The sequence below is a fragment of the Polyodon spathula genome, chromosome 2 (genome assembly GCF_017654505.1).
Source record: "Polyodon spathula isolate WHYD16114869_AA chromosome 2, ASM1765450v1, whole genome shotgun sequence".
Classification (NCBI taxonomy): Eukaryota; Metazoa; Chordata; class Actinopteri; order Acipenseriformes; family Polyodontidae; genus Polyodon; species Polyodon spathula.
The window spans coordinates 55,987,706-56,013,663 of NC_054535.1; the positions used below are offsets into that span (position 1 = coordinate 55,987,706).

The 25,958-nt window shown below is 39.6% G+C and overlaps 1 protein-coding gene across 2 annotated transcripts in view; it reads left to right on the forward strand.

Annotated features, from left to right (window-relative positions):
• The window catches only part of LOC121298529 (ephrin type-A receptor 5), a 207,259-nt gene that overhangs the window by 17,578 nt on the left and 163,723 nt on the right, over positions 1–25,958 (forward strand). For both annotated transcript variants that reach the window (XM_041225659.1, XM_041225666.1), the window contains exon 2: positions 793–857. In XM_041225659.1, the coding sequence (XP_041081593.1) occupies positions 793–857 (65 nt within the window). The remainder of the gene's footprint in view (positions 1–792; positions 858–25,958) is intronic.

The following is a 25,958-nucleotide window of genomic DNA, read 5'->3' on the forward strand; positions in this document are numbered from 1 at the left end:
TGTGAGAACGTCCCACTTTAGCAGGAGGTGGGAGGGACTTCCCCCTCACAGCAGGGCCCTGATGGGGCAACTTTTTTATATATGCTCAGTGATTGGCGGTCAGAGAGGGCTCTTTCCATTCGGTAATGGTTGTCATTCTCTTTCAGAGAATCAGGGTTATGGTAATAACCTAACGTTTTTCTGCATGCACATTTTAAGCCCTTTTTGCTGTATACCTTTTCTCATTTCTGGAAATGGCATTCAGCAAACTTGTTAACTGATAGTATATATTCCATAATCATGGAGGAACACATTTTATTGGTACAAAGAATTGCATATATATTAAATTAAGTTGGCCTCTAGTCTTCACAACATATAGCATCAAATCTGAAGAATTTAATTAATTTAATTCCATCAGTGGATTAACAGGGACTGTCCTAGTTACATTGTTTTTTCCCATTATAGGCTAATACATGTGTAATGCAAAACTAGTGCAGGATATCATCAAGGGTAATCTTAAAAAAATATTAATTGAAAAAATGTATCATTTATGTAACATATCAATATGCAACTATCTAAATGTATCATTTTCAGTCATGGAAAACCCGCCAGCCTTAGCATGTAATTACAGAGTTGTATGTTTAGAAACGTGAAATATTCTCGCCTGAGATAGTATATTTGTGTCTGTCCTTAGAAAGATGAGCATGACTGCCTTGCTGTTGTTTTAATTGGACTAAGGTGCCGTAAGCATGTATGCAATTAAATACAGTCTTAAGCTTGCTCACTGATTGTTTTCCATCTATATTCTTGCAGTGAATTTATTGGACTCTGGAGCTGTAATAGGTGATCTGGGATGGATAGCCTATCCGAAGAATGGGGTAAGTCTCTCCGAACACTTTTAGCCACAAACTGCAGTCTTCATACTGAGGGTACATTTCAAGGTCTGAAATCCCCTAGAGTGATTTATGATCAACAGAAAAAGACTTTTACTGAAAAAGAAAAAAAAAGAAGAGGAACAAGTAAAATTGAGCCTCCCTCCAAATAATTTATTGAAATTCGTTTTAATCAGTACAACTTCACAGTGTAGAGCTTAGCTGTTCAGTGAGGCAGCAATTAACAGATCCAAAGTCACATTCACACACACAAAAAAGTATCTTTAAATCTTACTCCAACTCTTACAAGTCTCAATCAGAAATAAAAATGAATATTTTACACCTGAGGTTCAGACTGGCACTCCACATGGAAAGATACAAATATACTGTGAGTGTGGCTGTAGGGGTGCAGCCGCATTGTGAATCTGACAGCATTCTCTTCATAAAAATATAAACAGGAGAGAGCTAGTCAGATTCAGTAAGATTGTATACCGTGATTGGTTCCCCAAATCATTCTTCTTCTTCTTCTTCTTCTTCTTCTTCTTCTTCTTCTTCTTCTTCTTCTTCTTCTTCTTCTTCTTCTTAATAATAATACTACTACTACTACTACTACTACTACTACTACTAATAATAATAATAATAATAATAATAATAATAATAATAATAATATTTTATATAACCTCTGAAAGATTGTACATAACAATATTACGTTGAAAGAAATACCATAGACCACCAAATAATACACAAAGAGCAAAACAAAAGTTTTTACAGTTCTGTTTCCTGCCCCTTATTTTTTTAATATGTACCGTACATAAAACCCATTTATATTAATGTATGAGCTACAATTTCTTATGTGCCCCACAGGGATAGCTGTTCCTTAACACTCATTATCTGAAATGTATTATATTAGTACCCTGAAGGCTCTTGCAAAATGACCCAGGTCTTTCAGTTACCTCTGACAATATGTTTCCCACCTAGAAATGCACAGCTTGGTTTATTGATGGAGCAGGGTAAAGATATAATTTGTCTTGATTGATACAGTATCTGTGTATACAGATGAAGCAACTGGCCTGCTTTTGGTGCATTTCCTTGGCTTTGGCATTTTCTATCAGTTCTATAGGGAAACACGTTTAAAATGTTTCATATTTCCTTAATTTGTTAATTCATTTTCACATCCTAATTTACATTAGGGTTTACAGCAGGTTATAACCAATTCATATAAAATAATTTACAACAGCACACAGCAAAGGGTAAAATTTAAAAAGTACTTAGATACAATTAAAAAAAAAAATACTTATTTTAGCCATACATGTTGTCTTGTGTACATAGTGTTCCGCATTTCTGGTTTATTATGAATTTTACTGAAAAATTATAGGATTATTTTTTTCACTGAACATCAGTTTTTACTGATTTATACCCGATTTGTCTATTATTCAATATTAGCCTGGTACTATTTTCTAGGAAATACACAATATTTTGATTCAAATGCTGTTTTATTTTGACTCTGACATTGTAATAAGCAGCCCTGCATTACATCCTAAGATACAGCAGACTTTAGACGTCAGAGGATCAAATAACATTCAAACATGGTGCTCTGTTCACAAACACATTATCACCTAATTCTGTTGGCCAATCAAAGTCTGATTATTTTGGCAGTTGCTGGGTGCAGTAACTACTAGCTTGATCAAAAACTAAATTTAAATACTTACACGAAAATATATTATTTTTAGTGGATAAGGAACAGGGAGAGAAGGTAAATACGTTTATGAATATTAAAAAGAAAACAAATGTTTTGAAGTATACAAAAAGCCAAATAGCAGATGTGGGTCAGATAAGGCAGAGAATGCATTGCGTTGCAAATACTGCTGTATTGAGGTACACGCTCACTGACAGAATAAAGCCACATACTGAAAAACAAGCGACACATTCAACTAAAACTAAAAAATGAACTGAAATATAAGCAGTCCATTTATGCAGCTTTTACGCGTGCTTTAATAAAACAGACTGCAGAATGACTGTTAATGACATAGAGCTCTGTGCTTTGCTGGACAGCCACTGTTTATTGCAGTGATGTGTATCGGTGACTTCATGCAACAGTACTGTCTGTCCATCAGCTAAAACACTGCCTAACGTCAACAATCTTAATCGTGAATATTTGACAGAAAATGGAGATGCATTAGTTGGTAACCTTATGGAACGCATTGATGGAAATGAACAGTGTGATCTATTACGCATCTCCTGATGGCTTGCACTGCCCAGTTCTGTCAATTTCCTTTTCTTTTTATGATTTCAAGGTGAATAAACCTGGATTGTTTTGTGCTGATGTCATATTCATGCCTTCTGCAAATATCTCCTTCAGCACAGCCGTTGCCCAAATAATACATATATTTTTTTTATAGTGGACCACCATCACAAAGCGCTTTACAAGATACAAGACTAGGGTGTGTGAACTATGCATCAGTTGCAGAGTCACTTACAATAATGTCTCTCTCTCTCACCCGAAAGACGGAGCACAAGAAGGTTAAGTGACTTGCTTAGGGTCACAAAAAGAGTCAGTGGCTGAGCTGGGATTTGAACTGGGGACCTTCTGATTACAAGCTTGTTTCTTTAACCACTGGACCATTTATTATTATTATTATTATTATTATAGTATTATATAGAGTACCAGCTAACATACATACTATATGCTACGCATCCTATTCCACATGTAAAGTGTGTATACTGAGAGTTTTTCCCCCAATTTTTCTATTAAAAACACATTGTTACAAATTTTATCCCTATTTTAATATATGTAAAATAAACCCCTTGAGAAATTCTCGGGAATTTTTTCATAAAGATAAAAACCGAAAATGTGGAACACTGTGTATACAGTACACTATAAAGACTGAGTAATATAATTATCCTAACATAGCAATAATATACAGTATAACTCTTCTGTCTGACCTGGACCTGTACCATCACCCCAGAGCATTAAAATGGGTTTACAGTGCTTTCATATTAAGAATTAAAAACAAACACTTTTCCTGGTTTCTTATAGCGTAGCTCTGTCTCTTATTAGCCTGCTTTATAAAAAGAGTCGTCTGAGATGTCAGAAGAGAGCTTTTTTTTTTTTTTATTTTACATTTTTTTAAAGCAGGAAATAGTGCACTGCAGGTGCAACCTTTGTATAAACTTGAGTTAAACATGGCTTAGAATCTAATGTGCAACAGCATCAAACCATGCTGCAGAATTAATTCACTTTTGACAAGTATATTTAAATTCCAGATGCTGGTTCATGTTCAGAACAGGATGTTTAGATTCTCAGTCATCAAGAATTTTTTCTTTTTTTTTTTTTACTGTATAGCCTATTGCTTCTCGTTTTGTTTATTCAAAGTCTTAAGCCTGGATCTGTCACCTGTTATATTTGTTTATGAGCTCAGCTCATTCATTAAGAGGTCCCTATGTCCCTCTGAAATAACAACAGCTGTTTACAGTATTACAGCAAAGATCCCATAGAATTAATCATTGGCTAGCTGAAAGTCCTGTCATACAGCAAGTTTATTACGTAAGAAGTACAAAAAGGTGTTAAAATAGGGATGTTTATAAAGTCCTGGTCATTAAGCATCCTTATGAGGTGTGTTGATATGATTAATACTGTTTCTGTGTCCTCCAGGGTTGAGTTTCACACACTTTTAGGTATAATACCAGATTTTTCTTCGAATTTAAGCCCAAATTTCCCACTCTCGATTTGCGGAAAAAATAAAACCTCAAATAAAGATGCATTTACAAAGATACAAACTAAATTACATATATAAGAAACAGCATATGGAGGTAGTTTGCGGTTGTCTGCTGTCACACAAAGCATTGCAGTTATGTGCTGCTTCACATGTGCTGCTTCTGTTTTTCTCCTTTTTTGTGAACTGTAGCATTGCTTGGCATGTCAAAAAATATGGGGGTCTGATCAGCATTTCCGATTAGAACTGTGCCTAATAACAAAATGCTGAAATTGTAAACGCTTCTCTTCGAATTCCTCAAAAAAGTAATGACGCTTCTTTGAAAATGGCTGCCTGCATGTCATGGATGATTCGAGATCGGGCAGTGACGTTTTTGTTAGTCTTTTCTTGGCAGTCAGTCACATTGCTGCTTGTGTATTCGGGCAGTCACATCTTTTGTGGGCGATGTTAGTACTAGCATCACTAAACTAAATTTTTGAGAAGAAAAAACTGGTTTAAAAGTGCATCTTAAATTTGAAGGAATACAGTATATAACCTTGTTGGGTTATCTTCCTCTCTCCTCACAGCCATCTTCTAAGGTTTGGCTTGAAGGGATTACTGAAGTATGTTATTGCCCCAGATATGAAGGATTTAAGATTGGAAAAAAAAAAAAAAAAAAAAAAAAATAATCCATGATTATCCATATTGATTTTTGCTTTAAGAAAACTCTCAAAATTGAATTATTACAAAAGATGGAATTGTTATACTTGATATAATGTATGCCCCTTCTGCCACTGAGTTAGTAAATGTAAAATCTCAATAACAAAAGATTTACAGTTCTTTTCAGAAGCACCCTCTGTGGTTTAAAGAAAAGAACATTAGTTAAGAAGCCTGGAAAACAATGATTTAAGCAGAAACAACAACTGGGATGTACACATAACACACACAGATGGTATAATTTTAACTGTCAAGCACCTTGTTGTGATACATGGGATTATTGCTTCTCATAAACAGACAACACTGCCTTTTTAAAATCAAATGCATTGTCCATTTTACAACCCCAATTCAAAGCCATAGTTTATTTTTTTTTACCACAGACTGCTTATCATTTGCATGCATTAACTAAAATAATCCGGCTGGACACATGAACATGTTCTGTCTGCTGTAGCCATTTAAATTCAATGTATAATACTATACTATACTATAATGTACTGTTATAGTACAATGGCTTAGGGAAACCCTGACATTTGAAGCTATGTCCTTTTCTAGCTGTACCTGTGAGGCAGAGAATGGTCACATGTAATTTTCCTAGATTAGAGTTTGCTATTTATAATGAGTCAGTTAATCACCCAGTCACTGCTGTGATTGCAAATAATTGTCAATAATGTAGGATTATGCCATGTAGTTAGCAATTCCTGTTTAGTTACATATATTTAGTCATAAAACAAATGTAATCCTGTGAGGTCATGCAAATGACATAGCTCCATTAAATTATGATAAGTAATTAGTTTTTTGTAAGAGACTGCATATGTAGCCTTATTTCATCTGCAATTTTTTTTTTTTTTTTTAGGATTAACTGGTAATGTAAAATATATTTGTATGGAATCTAACTAGGCAAGTCTTCTTTCTGGTGCATTCCTATTAGATCAAGCAAGTGTTTTAAAACGTACATTTTAAAATCCCAAGGCTGAACTTTTTGGTTTCTTACAAATTTAATTGCTTGTTAACCCTTTGTGAACCCTTTCTGAGTCAAATTCAGTTTAATTTTAAAAATCATCGTTTAAGAGAGTGAATAGTTTGATAGTCGCAAATGATAATGCATTTTACAGAACCGTTGAGTGCATGCTAAAAGCAACTGCTATGTTTTAATTTAACCAATAAAAGAACTCTGAACTTGCAATACTGGGATCAGAATGCAGACCATTGACTGAAAAAAAAAGCCTAATTGCTTATAATTGCAACTAAAAATGAACAGGATTAAACACCATTTTGCATTCATACCTCATTTTCCCCAGGTTCAATAAAGCTGTTTTTCTTTATAGTAAAAGTCACTTGGAAGTCATTTTTCTTCAACTGCTTTGGCTTCATTGGCTTACCCTTTTTTTTCATCTACATCAATTAACAGGTCGTCTAAATTTATCCCGGAGTTGGCTCTTGGAGAACACAGTTCCAACTGCATTTGTTAGGCAGACTGCACATTAATGTCTGCGGCCTTGGTAGATCGATCTTGTACAGGGTTTGTGTTTGTGATTAGTTTCTCATGTTTCTAGTGAGATCGATCCCCATGCAGTGAACAGGGGGCCTGGTTTAATCACAGACTGCTGCTTGTCATTCAATACACAGAGGCTGCCGTGGAAGAAAAAAAAGATACAGCATTAAAATCTATATGGTGAACTAGTGCTTTGAAGAACAATTACGTTTTTATAACACTGTGTCCTTTCATCTGTTTTATTCCAAGTTGACAACGGGTTCTTTATAGGTGACAAAGCTGCATCTACAGCAGTATGTTATGAAAATAAATAAAACACAAAAAGGCACTTTACACACACTTGTATTGTTTTTATAAAACATGCCTGGATGTATGAGCATTCATGCTGGAAAGATATGAAATATATCGTCAATCTTCTTTTAATTATTCACAAAACAGCTTAACCACTTACAGCCATGCCAGCATAAATGAAATATTTTATGACTTTTTTTCTTTCCAAAATGAACACGAACAGACAAAAATGTTATTAAAACATTTCTACATTGTCTACATAATAGAGTTTAAATCAACTAGGGTTTCACAAGCAATACAACACTCACATTTCAAGTATTCCCAAACACCACTTGGTCTTTAAAAAAGGAACAAGGTAAAAATTATGTTTAATGTTTTGTAGCATTTTAGGGTTGATGTTTTTGCTGCTTTAAATCGTAAGAAAGGGTGAGACCAGTGTTATACACGATAACATTTTAATGTATTCATCTTTCTAGTGGATGCCAGTATCTGCCACACTGAGTTTGATTTGTACTGTTCAGGTAAACCAGAAATAAAATAGTTTGCTCATGAAAATAATTTTATAATGTCCATTCTATTTTTTTTTTTTTTTTTTTTGTATGTCAAACATTTCAAAAACTTGGTGTTTAATATAATATCAGTTTATATTAACAAAAATTCAATCTAATCATTAACATATTTTAATATTTCAGTAGTGTGGTCCTAAACATGAATTGTAATATTACTTGTTTTTTAAATGATTATATTTTGGCTGGATTAACATCAAACCAGAAAACCTCTATTTTTTTAGACAGATCTTGTCCTCGATACAGTTCAGTCAGTTGGCCCAGTGAAAGATAAATCTTGCGGGTGTAGTACCGAACACATTTAGTTTAGCATTCATTCCTGAATTTGATTCAGATAAATAAAAAGATACGATTTAGAAATAAACAAATATTATAATAAAAATTAATAACGATGCTGCTTGTCTTGGGGTGAGGAAACAAAACAAACTGTACTTGTCCTCTTTCACTTGCCACTATATGCTGCCAACATCATTTGTGAGCAATTGTTGACATGCAAAATGGGAAAGAATGCCTTCTTGTTCTGAGCTATGTAAAGGCTGTTTGATTTCATAGTGCGCTAAGCCCTCCATTTGGCTGTGAAAGCTCTGAATTTACCCAACTTGTCCGAAACCATCCAAGCAACTCAGACAAACTCAACTCAATCTCCACCTCTGTTGGCCTGGACCCCTACAGCAAGCGGGAAGAGGAGAGGAACCTCTGTTTGACTCTGCCCAACCGTAGTTGCTGCCCACATGGTGCCTGGCACACACTGGAGAGCTGATGCCCCCAGAAGCATGAGCTGGCTTTTATGCAGCTAAGGGGAGGCTAATTCTATTGCTGCACTGCCACTTCAGCCTTTACTGAAGCGCTGATGAAAGGGTTAGGACAGGTCCACTGATTACAGACCGGAAAATAGGAAGTAATGACATGTTACTGGTTTAAGGCTGGTAGGTCGTACTGTATAGCTGGAGCGCTGCCTGGGGCCGCTGTTTAAGGTGGACTTAGAGTGGCTATGAGTGAAAGACCATGAGGTGTGTGTGTGAGAGTGGTGGTGGTGGTGTCGGGAGTAGTAAGGGACAAAGCAAAGGAAGTGGAGCAGAGAGAGGCTGGAAGGTAACGAGGGGCAGGAGGATAGGAGAGACTGGATGGGAGAAAGGAAAAGACTGAGAAGGAAAAGAGAGTAAGAAGAGAGTAAAGAAAGAAAAGTTTGCAGGGGAGTGAGATCAAGGTAAATACATAGATTTAGAGGCAGTTTTTCCACAAACAGGTAAGAAAGGAAGACATGAAAGCGAATCTGTCTTTTCTGTGCCTATTCATTACATTTATTAGTAAAATGTGTGATAGCATTTTCCCCTTGAATACAACAGCTATCTTGATTGCCAAACAGAGTCCAAGGCATTTATGACTTTTCTGGACTTTTGTTACAATGAGTAATACAAGAAGAGGTGTGGTGTTGACCTAAATACTCAGGAAAAGGGAAAAAAGGAACTGGTAAACCTAAATAAAAGATGAAGGGCCAGGTCCGTCTTGCTGAAATTAAACCTCATGCAAGAAGAGCTCTTGTGTTATCGCTTAATTCTATTTCCACTGTTGATTCTAATTTTACCATGTTGTCACCAGATTTTTTAATTGTGGAACCTCAGGAATGTGCTGTGTTTTTGATTACCAGTCCCTTCCTATATTGTTTCTATCAACTCAGACATCAGTATTGGATGTAGAATTTGACAGTGGGCTGTAGTCTGTAACGATGTCCGTTTGAGACTATTTATAGCTTGTTAAAGAAAATTTTGGTTCATCATATACAAGAATATTACCTTTAAATATAATACATATTTTTACACAGTGTAAAATACCAGAAATATACTTTGACTTAAGTAAATAAAAAAGATATATTCCCAGAAAAGTAAGCATCAGACAATTTTTTTGTATCAAGTTTTTTTTAAAAGACTGTATTAGTTAAAAGATGGTATTAGTTTTACCCTTTGGGGTCCATTTAATCAGTGCTTGTCAGGGGCGTCCGGTCCAATTGATTTTTACACGCGCTGTTTATTTTACACGCGCTGTTTAAAAGTAATTTTATTCATGGTAAAACAAATTTAAAAGGCACTGCATATCAACATGACACTCAGTACTGCATCTCCAGCCCTGCCCCACCCCTTGTTCACTGTATCACATACCTCTTCATAGTAGTGCCTACTGATAAATCATCTGCTGGTCACTCGTTTTATCACCAAACTCCTCAATAATGCTATCCTAGTCATTCTTTTATCACTATAACATCTTAAAAAGCTTGGCAAATGTCTGTGGTATTCTTTGAATGCTGGATGCGGAAGCAGCTATATTGTTTGTTTATGTCCGTGTTAGGTATGTGGTGAAGTGTATTGCTCAGATCAGCCTTTTTTTTTTTTTTTTAGGACTGCAAAGGGTTAATGAACTTTGCAGTCTTAACAGTAGAAGTAAGGATTTTAGGATTGATAATCAAAGTGACAACAGTTCTCCGAGAATTTATGAAAATGATGAGATTCTCTAAAGAAATTTCCAGAAACACTTTGTCATGTTTTAAGAGGGCTTTTGATTGAATATAATCTATTTCTGTTAAATGGATTAGGCAGTGGCCCCACAGATAATGGCACAAGCTACAAAGTACTGTAAACACACTTAATGTCCGTGTTATCCCCTGCTGAGGTATGAAAAGAACACAGTCTACCTGGAACAAATTGCATTTGCTGATACGGACAAAACCCAACTGTATTTTCCTTTTAAAGGGATATTGTGAATGTGTGGGTTGCAGTATGTAGTGAAAGGGTGATGCAGGTGCTTCAGACAAGGACAGACACAGAGTTCACGATTCAAGTTCTTTTAATTTCCTTAATAGTCTCCTTGACTGCTTTTAAAAAATAAAGCTGGCTCTATCCACCAATGGGTATTGCCAGCATCAAAACAAGGGGTTTCAATCCCGAAATAATAATTACAAAAGTACAAACACAACACAAACACAGACACTGTCTCCGGACAGTGCATGCTCTTAGTGCAGGTGCAGCGCTGGAAACAGTGATGCTGGTTAAGTGCAGGTGCGATGAAGTCCGGGTGAATCGCAGGTCCAAGGCTGCAGCTCCCAGATCCGTGCTTAACAGTCTGGCGAAGACAAAATACACACGTTTGAAACAAAAACAACACTTATCTCACGTTCCAAACAGTCCTCATTTCCTCCCATCAACCACAACAAAGTACTCTTAGTCATAAGAACATAAGAACATAAGAAAGTTTACAAACGAGAGGAGGCCATTCGGCCCATCTTGCTCGTTTGGTTGTTAGTAGCTTATTGATCCCAAAATCTCATCAAGCAGCTTCTTGAAGGATCCCAGGGTGTCAGCTTCAACAACATTACTGGGGAGTTGATTCCAGACCCTCACAATTCTCTGTGTAAAAAAGTGTCTCCTATTTTCTGTTCTGAATGCCCCTTTTTCTAAACTCCATTTGTGACCCCTGGTCCTTGTTTCTTTTTTCAGGCTGAAAAAGTCCCTTGGGTCGACACTGTCAATACCTTTTAGAATTTTGAATGCTTGAATTAGGTTGCCACGTAGTCTTCTTTGTTCAAGACTGAACAGATTCAATTCTTTTAGCCTGTCTGCATATGACATGCCTTTTAAGCCCGGAATAATTCTGGTCGCTCTTCTTTGCACTCTTTCTAGAGCAGCAATATCTTTTTTATAGCGAGGTGACCAGAACTGCACACAATATTCAAGATGAGGTCTTACAAGTGCATTGTACAGTTTTAACATTACTTCCCTTGATTTAAATTCAACACTTTTCACAATGTATCCGAGCATCTTGTTAGCCTTTTTTATAGCTTCCCCACATTGTCTAGATGAAGACATTTCTGAGTCAACAAAAACTCCTAGGTCTTTTTCATAGATTCCTTCTCCAATTTCAATATCTCCCATATGATATTTATAATGTACATTTTTATTTCCTGCGTGCAGTACCTTACACTTTTCTCTATTAAATGTCATTTGCCATGTGTCTGCCCAGTTCTGAATCTTGTCTAGATCATTTTGAATGACCTTTGCTGCTGCAACAGTGTTTGCCACTCCTCCTACTTTTGTGTCGTCTGCAAATTTAACAAGTTTGCTTACTATACCAGAATCTAAATCATTAATGTAGATTAGGAATAGCAGAGGACCTAATACTGATCCCTGTGGTACACCGCTGGTTACCACACTCCATTCTGAGGTTTTTCCTCTAATCAGTACTTTCTGTTTTCTACATGTTAACCACTCCCTAATCCATGTACATGTGTTTCCTTGAATCCCAACTGCGTTCAGTTTGAGAATTAATCTTTTGTGCGGGACTTTGTCAAAAGCTTTCTGGAAATCTAAATAAACCATGTCATATGCTTTGCAATTATCCATTATCGATGTTGCATCCTCAAAAAAATCAAGCAAGTTAGTTAGGCACGATCTCCCTTTCCTAAAACCATGTTGACTGTCTCCCAGTACCCTGTTACCATAAAGGTAATTTTCCATTTTGGATCTTATTATAGTTTCCATAAGTTTGCATATAATAGAAGTCAGGCTTACTGGTCTGTAGTTACCTGGTTCAGTTTTGTTTCCCTTTTTGTGGATCGGTATTACGTTTGCAATTTTCCAGTCTGTCGGTACCACCCCTGTGTCAAGAGACTGCTGCATGATCTTGGTTAGCGGTTTGTAAATTACTTCTTTCATTTCTTTGAGTACTACTGGGAGGATCTCATCCGGCCCAGGGGATTTGTTTATTTTAAGAGCTCCTAGTCCCTTTAACACTTCTGCCTCAGTTATGCTAAAGTTATTTAAAACTGGATAGGAACTGGATGACATGTGGGGCATGTTGTCAGTATCTTCCTTTGTAAAAACTTGTGAAAAGTAATCATTTAACATATTTGCTATTTTTTTTTCTTCCTCTACGATTTTGCCATTTGTATCTCTTAAACATTTAATCTCCTTGTGGCAGGCTGGCGAGTGGATAGAGGCCCAGAGACAGACTGCAGTTCAAAAAAATAACTATTTTATTATAAATAAACACAAAATGAAAGGGCACAAGGGCCAAAACAAAGCAATTTAAACACAAAAAAGATAAAAAGCAAAACTTACAAAAATAACAGTTTCCAGGCTGGGCGATGCCTTCACTGGATTCAAACTTTCTAAACAACCCAAAAAAAACCCCAACCTGCTTCCTCAGCTCCCTCCTCCCCAAATGAGAAGCAGAGGCCTCCTTTTATATCAGGTGGCTGGGCGCTGATTGATCGTTAATCAACCTAATCAACTAATCAACCCCAGCCACCTGAACATAATAAACCCAGGCAGGTAGGGGAAGTTAACCCCATCCCTGCCAATTTAAAGGGCAGAGCTTTGCTCTGCCACACACCTCCCCCCATGTACAACGTACACCGGCCGCAATCGGCCAACTCCCCCCTTCCCCCCACCCTCCCCACCCCCCTCCCCCCAAGAGTCCAATTATGTCCCTTGGGTGGGCTGTTATGGTGGGTGGTGGTGGGCGGGGTTGATGTCGGAGCCCCCAAGCCTTCTTTGGTTGAGGGGGCCCCGAATCTCCAAGGTAGCACGGCGACGGCGGCCCGGCTCCCTCTGGTGGCGGAGGCGGCGACGGCGGCCCGGCTCCCTCTGGTGGCGGAGGCGGCGACGGGCGGCCCGGCTCCCTCTGGTGGCGGAGGCGGCGGCGGCGGCCCGGCTCCCTCTGGTGGCGGAGGCGGCGACGGCGGCCCGGCTCCCTCTGGTGGCGGAGGCGGCGACGGCGGCCCGGCTCCCTCTGGTGGCGGAGGCGGCGACGCGGCCCGGCTCCCTCTGGTGGCGGAGGCGGCGACGCCGGCGGCCCGGCTCCCTCTGGTGGCGGAGGCGGCGACGGGCGGCGGCCCGGCTCCCTCTGGTGGCGGAGGCGGCGACTGCGGCCCGGCTCCCTCTGGTGGCGGAGGCGGCCCCTCCCTCTCGGGCTCTGAGAGCGGCGGCGGCGGCGGCGGCGGCGGCGGCGGCGGCGGCGGCGGCTCCTCCCTCTCGGGCTCTGGGAGCGGCGGCGGCTCCTCACCCCTCTCTGGCTCTGGGGACGACGGCAGATCCTCCTCCCTCTCTGGCTCTGGGAGCGACGGAGGCTCCTCACCCCTCTCTGGCTCTGGGAGCGACGGCGGCTCCTCACTCCTCTCTGGCTCTGGGAGCGACGGAGGCTCCTCCTCCCTCTCTGGCTCTGGGAGCGACGGCAGATCCTCCTCCCTCTCTGGCTCTGGGAGCGACAGCAGATCCTCCTCCCTCTCTGGCTCTGGGAGCGACGGCAGATCCTCCTCCCTCTCTGGCTCTGGGAGCGACGGCAGCTCCTCACCCCTCTCTGGCTCTGGGAGCGACGGCAGCTCCTCACCCCTCTCTGGCTCTGGGAGCGACGGCAGCTCCTCACCCCTCTCTGGCTCTGGGGACGACGGCAGCTCCTCCTCCCTCTCTGGCTCTGGGGACGACGGCAGCTCCTCACCCCTCTCTGGCTCTCGGGAAGGCGGCTCACCCCTCTCTGGCTCTCGGGAAGGCGGCTCACCCCTCTTTATTGGAGTGACCGGGGCATCTCCCATGTCTACAGCCAGGTAATTAACCACCATGAGGGCAACCTCTGGGAAGGAGGCCGGGTGGTGTTGTTCCTCCCACTGTTCCCACCTCTCCCCATCTCGACGCCACAGCGTGTTGATAACTATGGGGAGATCGTGGACGAGGTCTGCCTCAGGGTGCATCAACCAGTCCCAGATCTCCTGTGAAGGTGGTGAAGGTGGTGGTGCTGTAGGTAGTGGGGTGGCCCCTGATGCCCGGGGTGAACACGGCACCTCTTCCTGGGCCTGGTTGTAGGGGCATCCTGCCCAGTTGTGGCCGTCCTCCTCACACCGGCCACACCAGTTTGCCGGTGGCACGTCTGGGCAGGACCGCCAACGATGGTCCTCCTTCCCACACCAGGAACACCAGGGGAAGAGGCTGGCCGGGTCCTCCAGCGGTGGCTGCAGCAGCTTACATTTCTTCAGCTGCTGCTGCTGCTTTTCCTGCCTTTGCCGCTGTCTGCTCTTTCCCATTTAAAAAAAAAAAAAAAAAATATCCCAAAAATTCCACAAAACAAAAATAAAAATACTGCTCTGAGCCTCTAGGTGGCGCTATCCCTCTTCTGACACCAAATGTGGCAGGCTGGCGAGTGGATAGAGGCCCAGAGACAGACTGCAGTTCAAAAAAATAACTATTTTATTATAAATAAACACAAAATGAAAGGGCACAAGGGCCAAAACAAAGCAATTTAAACACAAAAAAGATAAAAAGCAAAACTTACAAAAATAACAGTTTCCAGGCTGGGCAATGCCTTCACTGGATTCAAACTTTCTAAACAACCCAAAAAAAACCAACCTGCTTCCTCAGCTCCCTCTCCCCAAATGAGAAGCAGAGGCCTCCTTTTATATCAGGTGGCTGGGCGCTGATTGATCGTTAATCAACCTAATCAACTAATCAACCCCAGCCACCTGAACATAATAAACCCAGGCAGGTAGGGGAAGTTAACCCCATCTCTGCCAATTTAAAGGGCAGAGCTTTGCTCTGCCACACTCCTCTTTGAATGTTCTCTTGCTGTTGTAATATTGGAAAAACATTTTGGAATTGGTTTTAGCTCCCTTAGCAATGTCTATTTCTATTTCTCTCTTGGCCTTTCTAACTTCCTTTTTGACTTGCGTTTGCAGTTCTGTGTACTCTTTCTGCGTACTTTCTTTTTGGTCCTTTTTTAATGCTCTGTAAAGTGCCTTTTTTCGCTGAATTTTTTTTTAATTGATCTATTAAACCATTTTGGCAATTTAGTTTTACATTTAGATTTGTCTACTTTAGGGATATAATTGTTTTGCGCCTCTAGTACTACATTTTTGAAGAACAACCATCCTTCTTCTGTGGGTGTTTTCTCTATTTTACTCCAGTCTACTTCTGTTAGTCTCTGTTTCATGCCTTCATAGTTTGCTTTTCTAAAATTGTAAACCTTAGCTTTAGTCTTTACTTTTGGGGATTTAAAAAACACTTCAAATGAGACCATGTTGTGGTCTGAGTTTGCCAGTGGTTCTCTGACCTCTGTTTTAGTTATTCTATCTTCGTTATTTGAAAAGACTAAATCAAGGCATGCCTCCCCTCTAGTGGGTGCCTTCACAAATTGTGTTAGGAAGCAGTCATTTGTCATTTCCACCATTTCTATTTCATCCTTCGCGCTACCCACCGGGTTTTCCCATTTTATTTGGGGGAAGTTGAAATCCCCCATTAGTATGGCTTCTCCTTTGCTACACACATTTCTAATGTCATTGTATAACAGATTATTGTGCTCACCGTCTGAATCTGGCGGTCTATAGCATGCTCCTATTATTATGCCTTTTGAATTTTTGTCTGTTATTCTGACCCATATTGATTCGGTTTTATTTTCTTTGTCCAGGTTTAACACCTGGGCTTCAAGACTGTATCTTATGTATAGCGCTACCCCTCCTCCTCTTCTGTCCTGCCTGTCTTTCCTATACAGTTTATACCCACAAATATTATATTCGTCCCCATCACTCTCAGACAACCAAGTTTCTGTAACACCTATCACATCATAGTTACCTGTGCAGTGCAGTAGCTTCAAGTTCTAGAATTTTGTTTCTGATACTTCTAGCATTTAGGTAAATACATTTAATGGTTGTCTTACCTGAGTTGTTGTTCTTGTTTTGATGCGGTCTCCCTTCTGTTTTTTTGTTGATTTCTCCCCCCTTCCATTTAATCCCCCCTCGATAGCTAGCTCAATCACGTCTCCTCCAATTCATGAATGGAACTTTGCTTACCGGGCGATGACTCTCTCTCTCTCTCTCTCTCTCTCTCTCTCTCTCTCTCTCTCTCTATATATATATATATATATATATATATATATATATATATATATATATATTTTTTTTTTTTTTTTTTTTTTTTTTTGATGGTAGGTTGTGGAATAAAATTAGGATTCCGTGGACCTGTTTAAACTTTAAATTAACCTAAGTAGACCATATTTCAGAGCACTATAAAAGCCTAAAATAGTGGTACTTGCTGCCTTACGGAAAACAGAGTGCTGTCAGTAAAAATTTTCATGCAGTCGTGTGGGGGGGACGTGCAACGACGGCCTGAAGACCCACCGGAACGGTCTGTTGGTGAACAGACCAGACACACACCTGAAACGGGTATCTGTAACTCTAACAGTGCAAGATGTTTGGGTGCTTACCACCACCTTCACATTACGTTAGTCGAAACGGTTCAATATGTCTACACCTTTAACTAATCTTTGTCAGGGGTTTGTGTCAATAGGTTCCCGTAGACCGTATGGTTCATTCCGTTATCATTCAACATATGCAGCATGTTCGTTGCCATGTCATTTGTCCCATCCAATAATGTATTTTATTAGTACCGAGCAGTGCTTAATTTGTAAAGAAAGAGGTGCTGGGGCTCTAGTAATGACAGTAATATCATTTTTAAAACCGCACATTCAAAATCATAACAAGTTTATTTGAAAGAGCATGTACTAGTGTTAGATTTTATAATCACGTATTCTACATAATATACAAAGTAGTTATAGGTGCAGAAAAATAAATTAAAGGGAGGGGGTGGGGAGTGGGGGGGTGACGACTATGTATTTTGCCCGTCCACGTTGTTTGGTCTGTATACAAACATTGGATTGACCCATAGTCTGCACTGTAATATCGAGCCATGTCTAATCCTCAGTTTGTGGACATTGAACAAAAAAAAAAAGTTCAGTTTAGGCTAGATAGTTATTAGTATGGTTTGTTTTTATTCGCTATAAAATTACATTGGCTGAAAAAAGGCAAGAGAGAACCAGACCATTGTTATTGTTTTACATTTTTTTTTACCTCCCCTCTCACCCTCTCCTACCTTCACTCCCCACCCACCATCTCCCTCCTTCCCTGCCCACTGTCTCCCTCACTCTCTACCTACCCACCCCCATCCCTCCCTCCTTATCCACCCACTCTCCTTACCTCCTTCACTATCTACCCACTCCTTCCTTCCCTCCACTCCCCCCCTGTTTCAGGTCTCAGCTAGTGTGAATTCAGGGACCTAATTCAGTCCGAGTCTTACAAAGATTTAACAAGTAGATCGCACAGTAGATCCGAGCGGTAGAGAACTCCAGGTAAATAATATCCAAGAGTGTAAGGATCCATTGGCACTGGGGAGGCTGCCAGTGCAACGCTATCAACTTTTTTGCTGCGGTAAGGCCAGCTAGCCAATTTCATTTCTGTTGGGTTGTTAGATGAAGGGATGGCTCATCGTTTAGTATTAACAATAAAAAAGAGCAAGGAATATCTTTCTCTAGAATGATGGACAAGGCTGAAGACACCTGCTTCCAGAGTTTAGCTACCACTGGGCGGTCCTATACCATGTGCATGAAGATACCCAGGGCACCATGGGGGCAAAGTGGGCAAACAAGACTGGGAGCAAGTTTCATTTAAAAACGCCTGCATGGGCTTAGATGTGTTCTGTGAAGGAAATGAAAATTAATCAATTGGTGGTTATGGTTTTTGGAGGCTAGGCCAGCAAGAGGGGCTAATTCACCATTCCAGATAGCTAAAGGTCTGTATGAATTTTTTAAAAAGTGAGAGTATAATGAAGTGACTAGCCCCTTTGTTTTACCCCCTGTCTCTGATATTTTATTAATGGGATGTAATGGTAATGTTGTCCTCCAGGGAATCCCATAGGCACGCATAGCTGAGTGGAGCTGAAGGTAGAAAAAAGGGAAAAACCCGGTATGTTGTATATCTGTTGTAAGTCCCGGAACATGCGAAGATAGCTTGCCTTAGAAATATCAGCAAGGGTTTGTACTCCCCCATTCCTCCAAGGAGGAAAAGAGAAGGGTTGACCCCCGATAGGAGTGCAAAGTTAAGGAATATAGACATATGAAAGTGCCATTTAAGTTGAGAGTTTATGTATTTTTCTATAGCATGCCAGATTGATATTAAATGAGTAATTATTGGGCTGACCTTGAATTTGCAGTGCCTAATAGAGATGTTTGAGTAAATCAAGTCTTGTAATCTACATGGATAAACTATTTTATCCTCTAGCAGTCACCATGAAACAGAAATGATCGGGTTGAACCAAACAGTTAGTGGGCTCAGCACAAATGACCAAAAACACAGTTTGAAATGCAGAAGGGATAAACCTCCTCATACTGTTTCACATAGAAAGTTTGATACAGGGTCTTTTTCCTCTCCAAATAAACTTGGAAGTCAGGGAATGAAGTTTGTCCCAGTATCCGCTTGGGAGAGATAAAGGGAGCACATAGCTGAAAAAGCTAACCCGTGCAAGCACATTTGTTTTAATTATAGCAATGTGGGTCTGGAATGAATTAGTGAAGTGTGACTAGTAGTACAGATCTGATTTTACCTGAGTGAAAACTTTATTGAAATTAGTTAATTCGGTAGAGTGCAGAGAGGGGTAAATATCAACACCAAGATATTTGACTGACTACTGGAATATCTGAGGGAAGGGTATCCTTGCCAGACACAGAGTTTAGGGGCATGAGAGCCGATTTAAGCCAATTTGTTTTATATCCCGAGATTGAACTAAAATTCTTAAAGATATTTAAAAGGTGAGGGAGTGAGCAGGGAATGTTTTCAATAAACAATAGTACATCATCTGCATATAAATAGATATGATGTTGCATATAATTAATAGAATAGGGGCAGAGAGAGAAAGCTGACTGACGGACAGCTTGGGCAAGTGGCTGTAGTGATAAAACAAATAATAAAGGAGAGAAGGGGCAGCGCTGGCGTGTGCCCCTAGAAACAGCAAATTGGGGGAGCATTTGTTTCCAGTTAACACCATTGCAGAAGGATTAGCTTATAGGACTTTGATCATATTAATGAACCCTAAGCCCAGGCCCATGTGATCCAGTACCAATATCCACCAGAGATAACCCCATTCTAGTCGGTCGAAAGCCTTCTCTGCATCTAGTGAGAGAACCGCGCACAGAGCGTAACTGTCTATAGTAGAGTGTATAATGTGGAGCAAATGGTGGATGTTGTCGGGAGCCAGATGGGTTTAAATGAAAGCAGTTTGGTCATGATGTATTAATTTCGTCATGTGGCTCTCAAGGCGATGTGATAGGACCTTGGCGTATAATTTGGCATCTGAATTAATAAGAGATAGGGGATGATAACTTAAGCAGAGTGTAGGGTCTTTATCTCTTTTCAGTAATAGGGAAATTACAACTGTGTTTAAATCTCTATGGAAAGAGCCTCTCTCGATGGCAGTCTGCATCATGTCTAATAAAACGGGATCCAACTGGTCCCAAAAAGTCAAGAAAAACCCAGGTGGGATGCCATCGATACTGAGGTACTTGTCTTTACTTATGTCTCGGAGTGCCTCTTCTAGTTCTGTCAGTGACAGCAGGGCTGCAAGCGCAGCCAATTCTGTGTCCAATAGATGTGGAAGCTGGAGATTCTGAAGGAATGCAAGCAATTGTCTCTGCTGTCATATCGAATATCAGAGCCTTAAAGCTGGGAGTGGAAGGAGCGAAACTCAGCATTTATTTGAGAGGGGTCAGATAGTGTATCCCCCCGTGTGGACTTAATAGTAACAATGTTAGAAAAATGTTCATTTCTACGTAGTCTTAGAGTGAGTAAATGAGAGGGTCTGCTACCATTAAAATAATAGTTCTCCCTGTGAGTAAGGAATTATGTCATATGTCTTAATAGTAGGCTAACTTATTTTCTGACCAAATTAAGTTCAAGCGCTGTGGTATCAGAGAGAGCATTTTGCTGGGCATGTTCCCATAATCGTGGTCAGAAAACTGCGGCGTAACAGAATTAATGCGCCTTTAGTTTTGTTTTCAGCAGAAGAGGAAGCGAACACGTGAAAATATTTATTCCCTAATCTTTGCACCTCGTTACTGAGCGACTGGGAGAAAACCAGCTTCAGACGGGATGACAAGTACAGTTGCCCACCATGAAGCTCCGCCTAAAATTGACACAGTTTATTTTGTTGTACATTACATGGACGCTGAATCTACTAATTAATGTACTCACATACTAATTAGAGTTCATAAAGACAACTGTTTGAAATTGTTATACAGCAAGTACAGTAGAATCTGCCAGAACTGACGGACGCTGAATCTACTAGGCTTAGCTACTAATGAGAGCATAACAAATACAAAAGAAAATTTTCAAGAAAGCTGGGAGACTTTGTATGAATGGATTTTATATTTTTAAATGTTGCAATAACAGTTCAGCTTGTGAAGCATCCACAGGATAATTTAACAGAACAGGTGATTTATTTGCACTATGCAGGTCTTTGTTTTACCCCATTGGTGCTTGAGCCCGGAGCGCTCACAGAATCACTGTCTCTGCACCTATTATCAGTGATTAAAGGCTGGTTTTCAAACAAACTGATTACCAGCAGTACTGTATTGGTAGAAGAAAAGTGTGTTTTAAACAAAGTTATTTCAGCTTCCAATCACTTAAAATATGCTGATGATAATGTAAACAACACCAAGCTTTAAACGAGTTACTGTTGGGACAGCGAGTCCCAAGCTTTAAACATGTTACTGTTTACAGATAAGAACTCAACTTTATTATGAATATGTTGTGTTATTATATTTTAAGCAACATATTACAATAATGTTCATTATGGTAATTGTTTAATAGTTTAGTAAAACGTAGCCTATTGTTTGACCTTGTTCGTACAACTGGCCCCCTTTGCTAATGACATCTTCAGTCAGGGTCGTAACCCACTATAAATCAACACATTTTTGTAAAATGACTTTACAAAAGATGCAAGGTGTTTCAGTAAATTCAAACGATAAACTTCACATCCCACGCAGATGGAGAACAGAAATGTAAAATGCCATTAAGTAGGGTTGGCATTGCGAGGGATATGAAGGGAGGTTTCAGTTCCAAATGACTGTTCTAAGCATTAAATGTGAATGCTTGTTCACCACTGCTACACCCCATTAGAAAATTGACTTCCCTTTTTTTTTTAACTGAATGTGAGAGTATATGTGTACATTTGTTTTAAGTACTCGCTCTGTGGACTACTGAAACACAGACATCAACTAGTCCTCATCAGATTTAATTCGCAGCGGGTGAGCGTGAGTTTCTAACCCTGGTGAACATCTGCCTGCCCTGTCTGTCCCCTTTTGACCCAGGGGGTTGCGGGTGCAGATTGGCCACAGGAGGACATACTGTCCAGACGAGCGTTCCCGTCTGAGAACATGGAGTCCAACAGCATGTCCTCTGTGGTTAAGCTCTCCCTGTTGGGAGAGTTTCTACTGCTGATCAAGAGGGCCACTGCAATCTTACAGCTGCTCTGCCCTACAAGGTAGTCCATCTTTGATGATGGGCCTACCATCTCTCCCAACAGCTGGATGAGCTGTGCCTGGCTAATAGGAACCTGCTGTGTGTGTCAGACAGGCTGTAGGCAAGACCTTGGCTGCACTGCTAGCTGCACATTAGCAACTCTGGTTTTCCCAGTTATGGGTCTGGCCCCTGAACGACTGAATTTGAACCATCTTTGGCTTTCTAATAGGATCATTGACACCCTGCAGAATCAGAGGTCACCATCCACGCATTCCCAGTATGGGTACAAGTGGGGTATTTTTCAGACATGGTGTCTGCCTCGTGGGTTCAACTCCACTACCTGTCTCATGGCAGTTATACTTCAATTTTTGCAGGACTAGTTTGAAGAGGGGAAATCCCCCTCCACGATAAAGGTTTATCTGGCAGCCGTTTCGGCTCGTCATGTCAAAATTGACTCCGTCTCCCCAGGAGCTCACTTCCTGATGGGACAATTTTTGAAATGGGCTTAGCAGCTTTAGCTGCCCATGATGGGCTAGGATAAATGTGGTTCTTAATGCTATGCTGACATTTTTATTGCTCAAAGCGTCTTTCTTGCATGCTATCACCTCCGCAAAGCAGGCGAGTGAGATGCAAGCATTCTTCTCTGTTGTGAAAGCCTGCTTGATTTTTACAGAGCCCAGGACAAAGGTTACACTTCATACCAATCCTGCGTTTTTGCCAAAGATGATCTTGGCATTCCTTGTGGAATTGATTGACATCATAGTCTGAGAGTTCGGGTCTTGGCATAATAAGTTGGCAGTATGAAAATTTGGAGGCAGCCTGAACAATTTTGTGTCTGCTATGAGACCATGGTCAAGCCCTGTCTAAGCATAAGCTGTCCAAATGTATAGCAAAGATCGTCAGGACTGCCTATGAACTGGATAACCTGCCATGGGCATGGCAACTTTGTGGGTTTTATTCAAGGGTACGTCTGTCAAGGACATTTGCAATGCAGCGGTGTGGGCTACTCCATATACCTTTACTACAATTGACTTGCCTGACCTACGGCCCACATTACTGGATCCTCAGTTAATGCACTATTGCACTACACTGGCATCGTAGCTATAACTTGTTGTAATCCTAACTTGTTGCATTCTATTTCATATTGCATTGTAGTAGTATTATTTGCACTTACTGTAAACTACGCTGAATTTAAATTTAAGCTTGCATTGTAACCCTGCACTTCCCTGTTACACCTGTAAGTCACCTTGGGTAACGGCGTCTGCCAAATAAACTAATAATACTAATGATAATAATATGAAAAGTGTTGTCAGTCAGAATCAATAATAAGATTCCTATTTGCCTTATTTCTGCATCTTTTTTGGCCACTAGCCACCACTGATATATAGAGTGCTCCCTTGCTATAAGGCTCTTTGTTATAATGTGCCTCGGATATAACGCTCCTACAGAATGTCCCCTAATTCCTGATTCTAGTGATTCGTGCAATATCTCTACAGAAAATACAGTACCGGAGTCATAGGAAATAAGTTGACTGGGAAATAAGTTGATCACACAAGTGCAGTAATGCAAAAGTAGGCAAAAGTAAGGCGGGGCAACAGTTTTATTAAAGGGGAGGTTCACTGCATGGCTTTGTATTTATTTGCAAGACTGTATGTTGCTGTGTGTTCATGCCACTGTGTTTTCGTATGAACTTTATATGGTTAAACCCATATAAACCCCTGTCTTTTTATGTTTCTATAACATCGTTGTCAATCAGATGTAGTTTATGTGTGATCGCGGAGATTTATGTGTATATTAAATGATTTTACACCTTAAAATGTGTCAATCTTTAATCAATTAAAATGTTTAAGTAATACAATTTAATGACATGCTGCTTCCATACTATTAGTATGACAAGGTCGTATTTTTACATTTTAATATTAATATAGCTGTAACTTTACTACAGTTTAGACGTGGCAAAACGTAGGCCTACCACTGCCAGTTAAAAAAATAATAAAAAATAGTATATATAGGACATTGTTTTGTCTGCATGTCTTAAGCATTAACATTTATTGTTACACATAAAATTATGCTTATATAAAAAAGGTTCTGGGTTTAGGGTTGTGGTTTTTAAATTGTTTTTTTTTAGAAGGGAATTGTGTCGTGTACTCAGGTTGGGAATAATAAAAAAAAAAAAATCTCTCATGTTTGCACACAATATGTTAACATAAATGCCATACTCTTCGTAAACGTGATAATTGTATTCCTTGCAGTAAAATATATTATTACTAAGAGATAAGATTTGTACTATGTTAAAAAAAGGATCCTGTCAAATCCTGTGTAGATACAAATACAGAAATGAAAAATGTATGCCTAGGTAGATCTGATTGCTTGATATGTCTTATGTGGTTGTTGCACTGCAGGAATTGACCATTTTTAAAATAATGCTGATGTACAGTAGCCTATACTGTATGCTCTCTCTTTCTTACAGTATCTGTCTTGGTTGTATTGAACTACAGGTATTTATCACAGTTTAGCAAAGATGTTAACTCTTTAGTTTTTAACTAATGAATGTATAGTTTCTTCCCAAACTTGTAATTGAAATACATGCATGATGATAACCAGTCTCCTGTTTGTTTTCTGTCCTAATTATGCAAAGTACTGTATGTAAAAATAAATGAAACAAAGCGCATAATACAAAATAATAATACTGTATAAGCAACATTTTTTAAGTACATCATGTGATTGATGTGCACTGCGGCCTAGTTAGTAATCGCAGCGTGGAGCTTGATTTTTTCCATGACTGAAACTCATGCTTTAACTTTTAGAAAATCGCTTGCATATCTGTCCATACAGTAGTGCTTCCAAAAACATGAACACCTCCTGAAATGCAAAATAACGTTAAACATATAACACATTTTGCTAGTTAATGTTTGTTGCACAAACAGAAATACACATTCATATCACAGGCTACTTACAAATTTAATTTTAAATTATGTATTTGTTGCTAATATATATTACACCGATATTCACATTCCCTTATCTAGCGTCATCCTGTCGAATATATCCGATCTACATATTCATATAAATTATACTTACAAAATTAATTTTAAATTATTTATTTTTTGTTAGGCTAATCAAAAAAATCTGATCTACAGTGATATTCACATTCTCTTGTCTAGCGTCATGCTGTCGAAGACATCCAGTCTACTCATTTATATAAATTATACTTACAAAATAAATTTTAAATTATTTATTGTTTGTTAATATAGCCAATCAACTTACTTCATAGTCTTGATCTACTTATTTCCCAGCCTAAACTCGTAGACATTAGAAACAATGGAACCTCCCCTTTAAATTCTAGAGCTTGATCAACTTATTTCCCGATCAACTTATTTCCTAGGACAATGGTGTTGTTCAAACTATAAACAACTTCTCAGTCTAACTTCCGTTTCTGTCTCTCCCTTTTGATACAGTTTCTGAACTGAAGAAAAGCTGCGCTGGCACTTTATATAAAGGATAAATCTTATCTTTATAAAAGCATTATCTTATTCAGCATTCGTTTTATAACTAAATAAATATTAGGCCTATTATGTGGTTATCTTTCCTAATGTATTTACTTTTTTTGCTGCGAGAGGAGCAGCAGCTTTCTCCGGGAGACGAGACACTTCAGCTTCACTTCAGCCCCTCACCTGGGGTGAGCCCATTCCCTCTTCCCCTCACCTGACCCGTTCTCCTTCTCGCACTTGGTTTGCTTGTCTGTCGCTTCGAACTGAACTCCCGACCGCTTTGTTTGGCCAGGCTATTTATAGTTTAAAAGCTGCCAATTAAAATGGTACATGAATGGGAATGTTACAATTTTTTTTCTTTTTTGTAAAAAATATAGCATTGATTACATGGTGCTTTATGCATGGTTAATTCATGGAAAGTTACATTTTTGCTTCACTATATGTGCATTATAGAGAGGGAGTTATTTTGTATTTTAGTCAGATGTCTGTTGTTATGTGACTTGCGACGCCCTATATATATATATATATATATATATATATA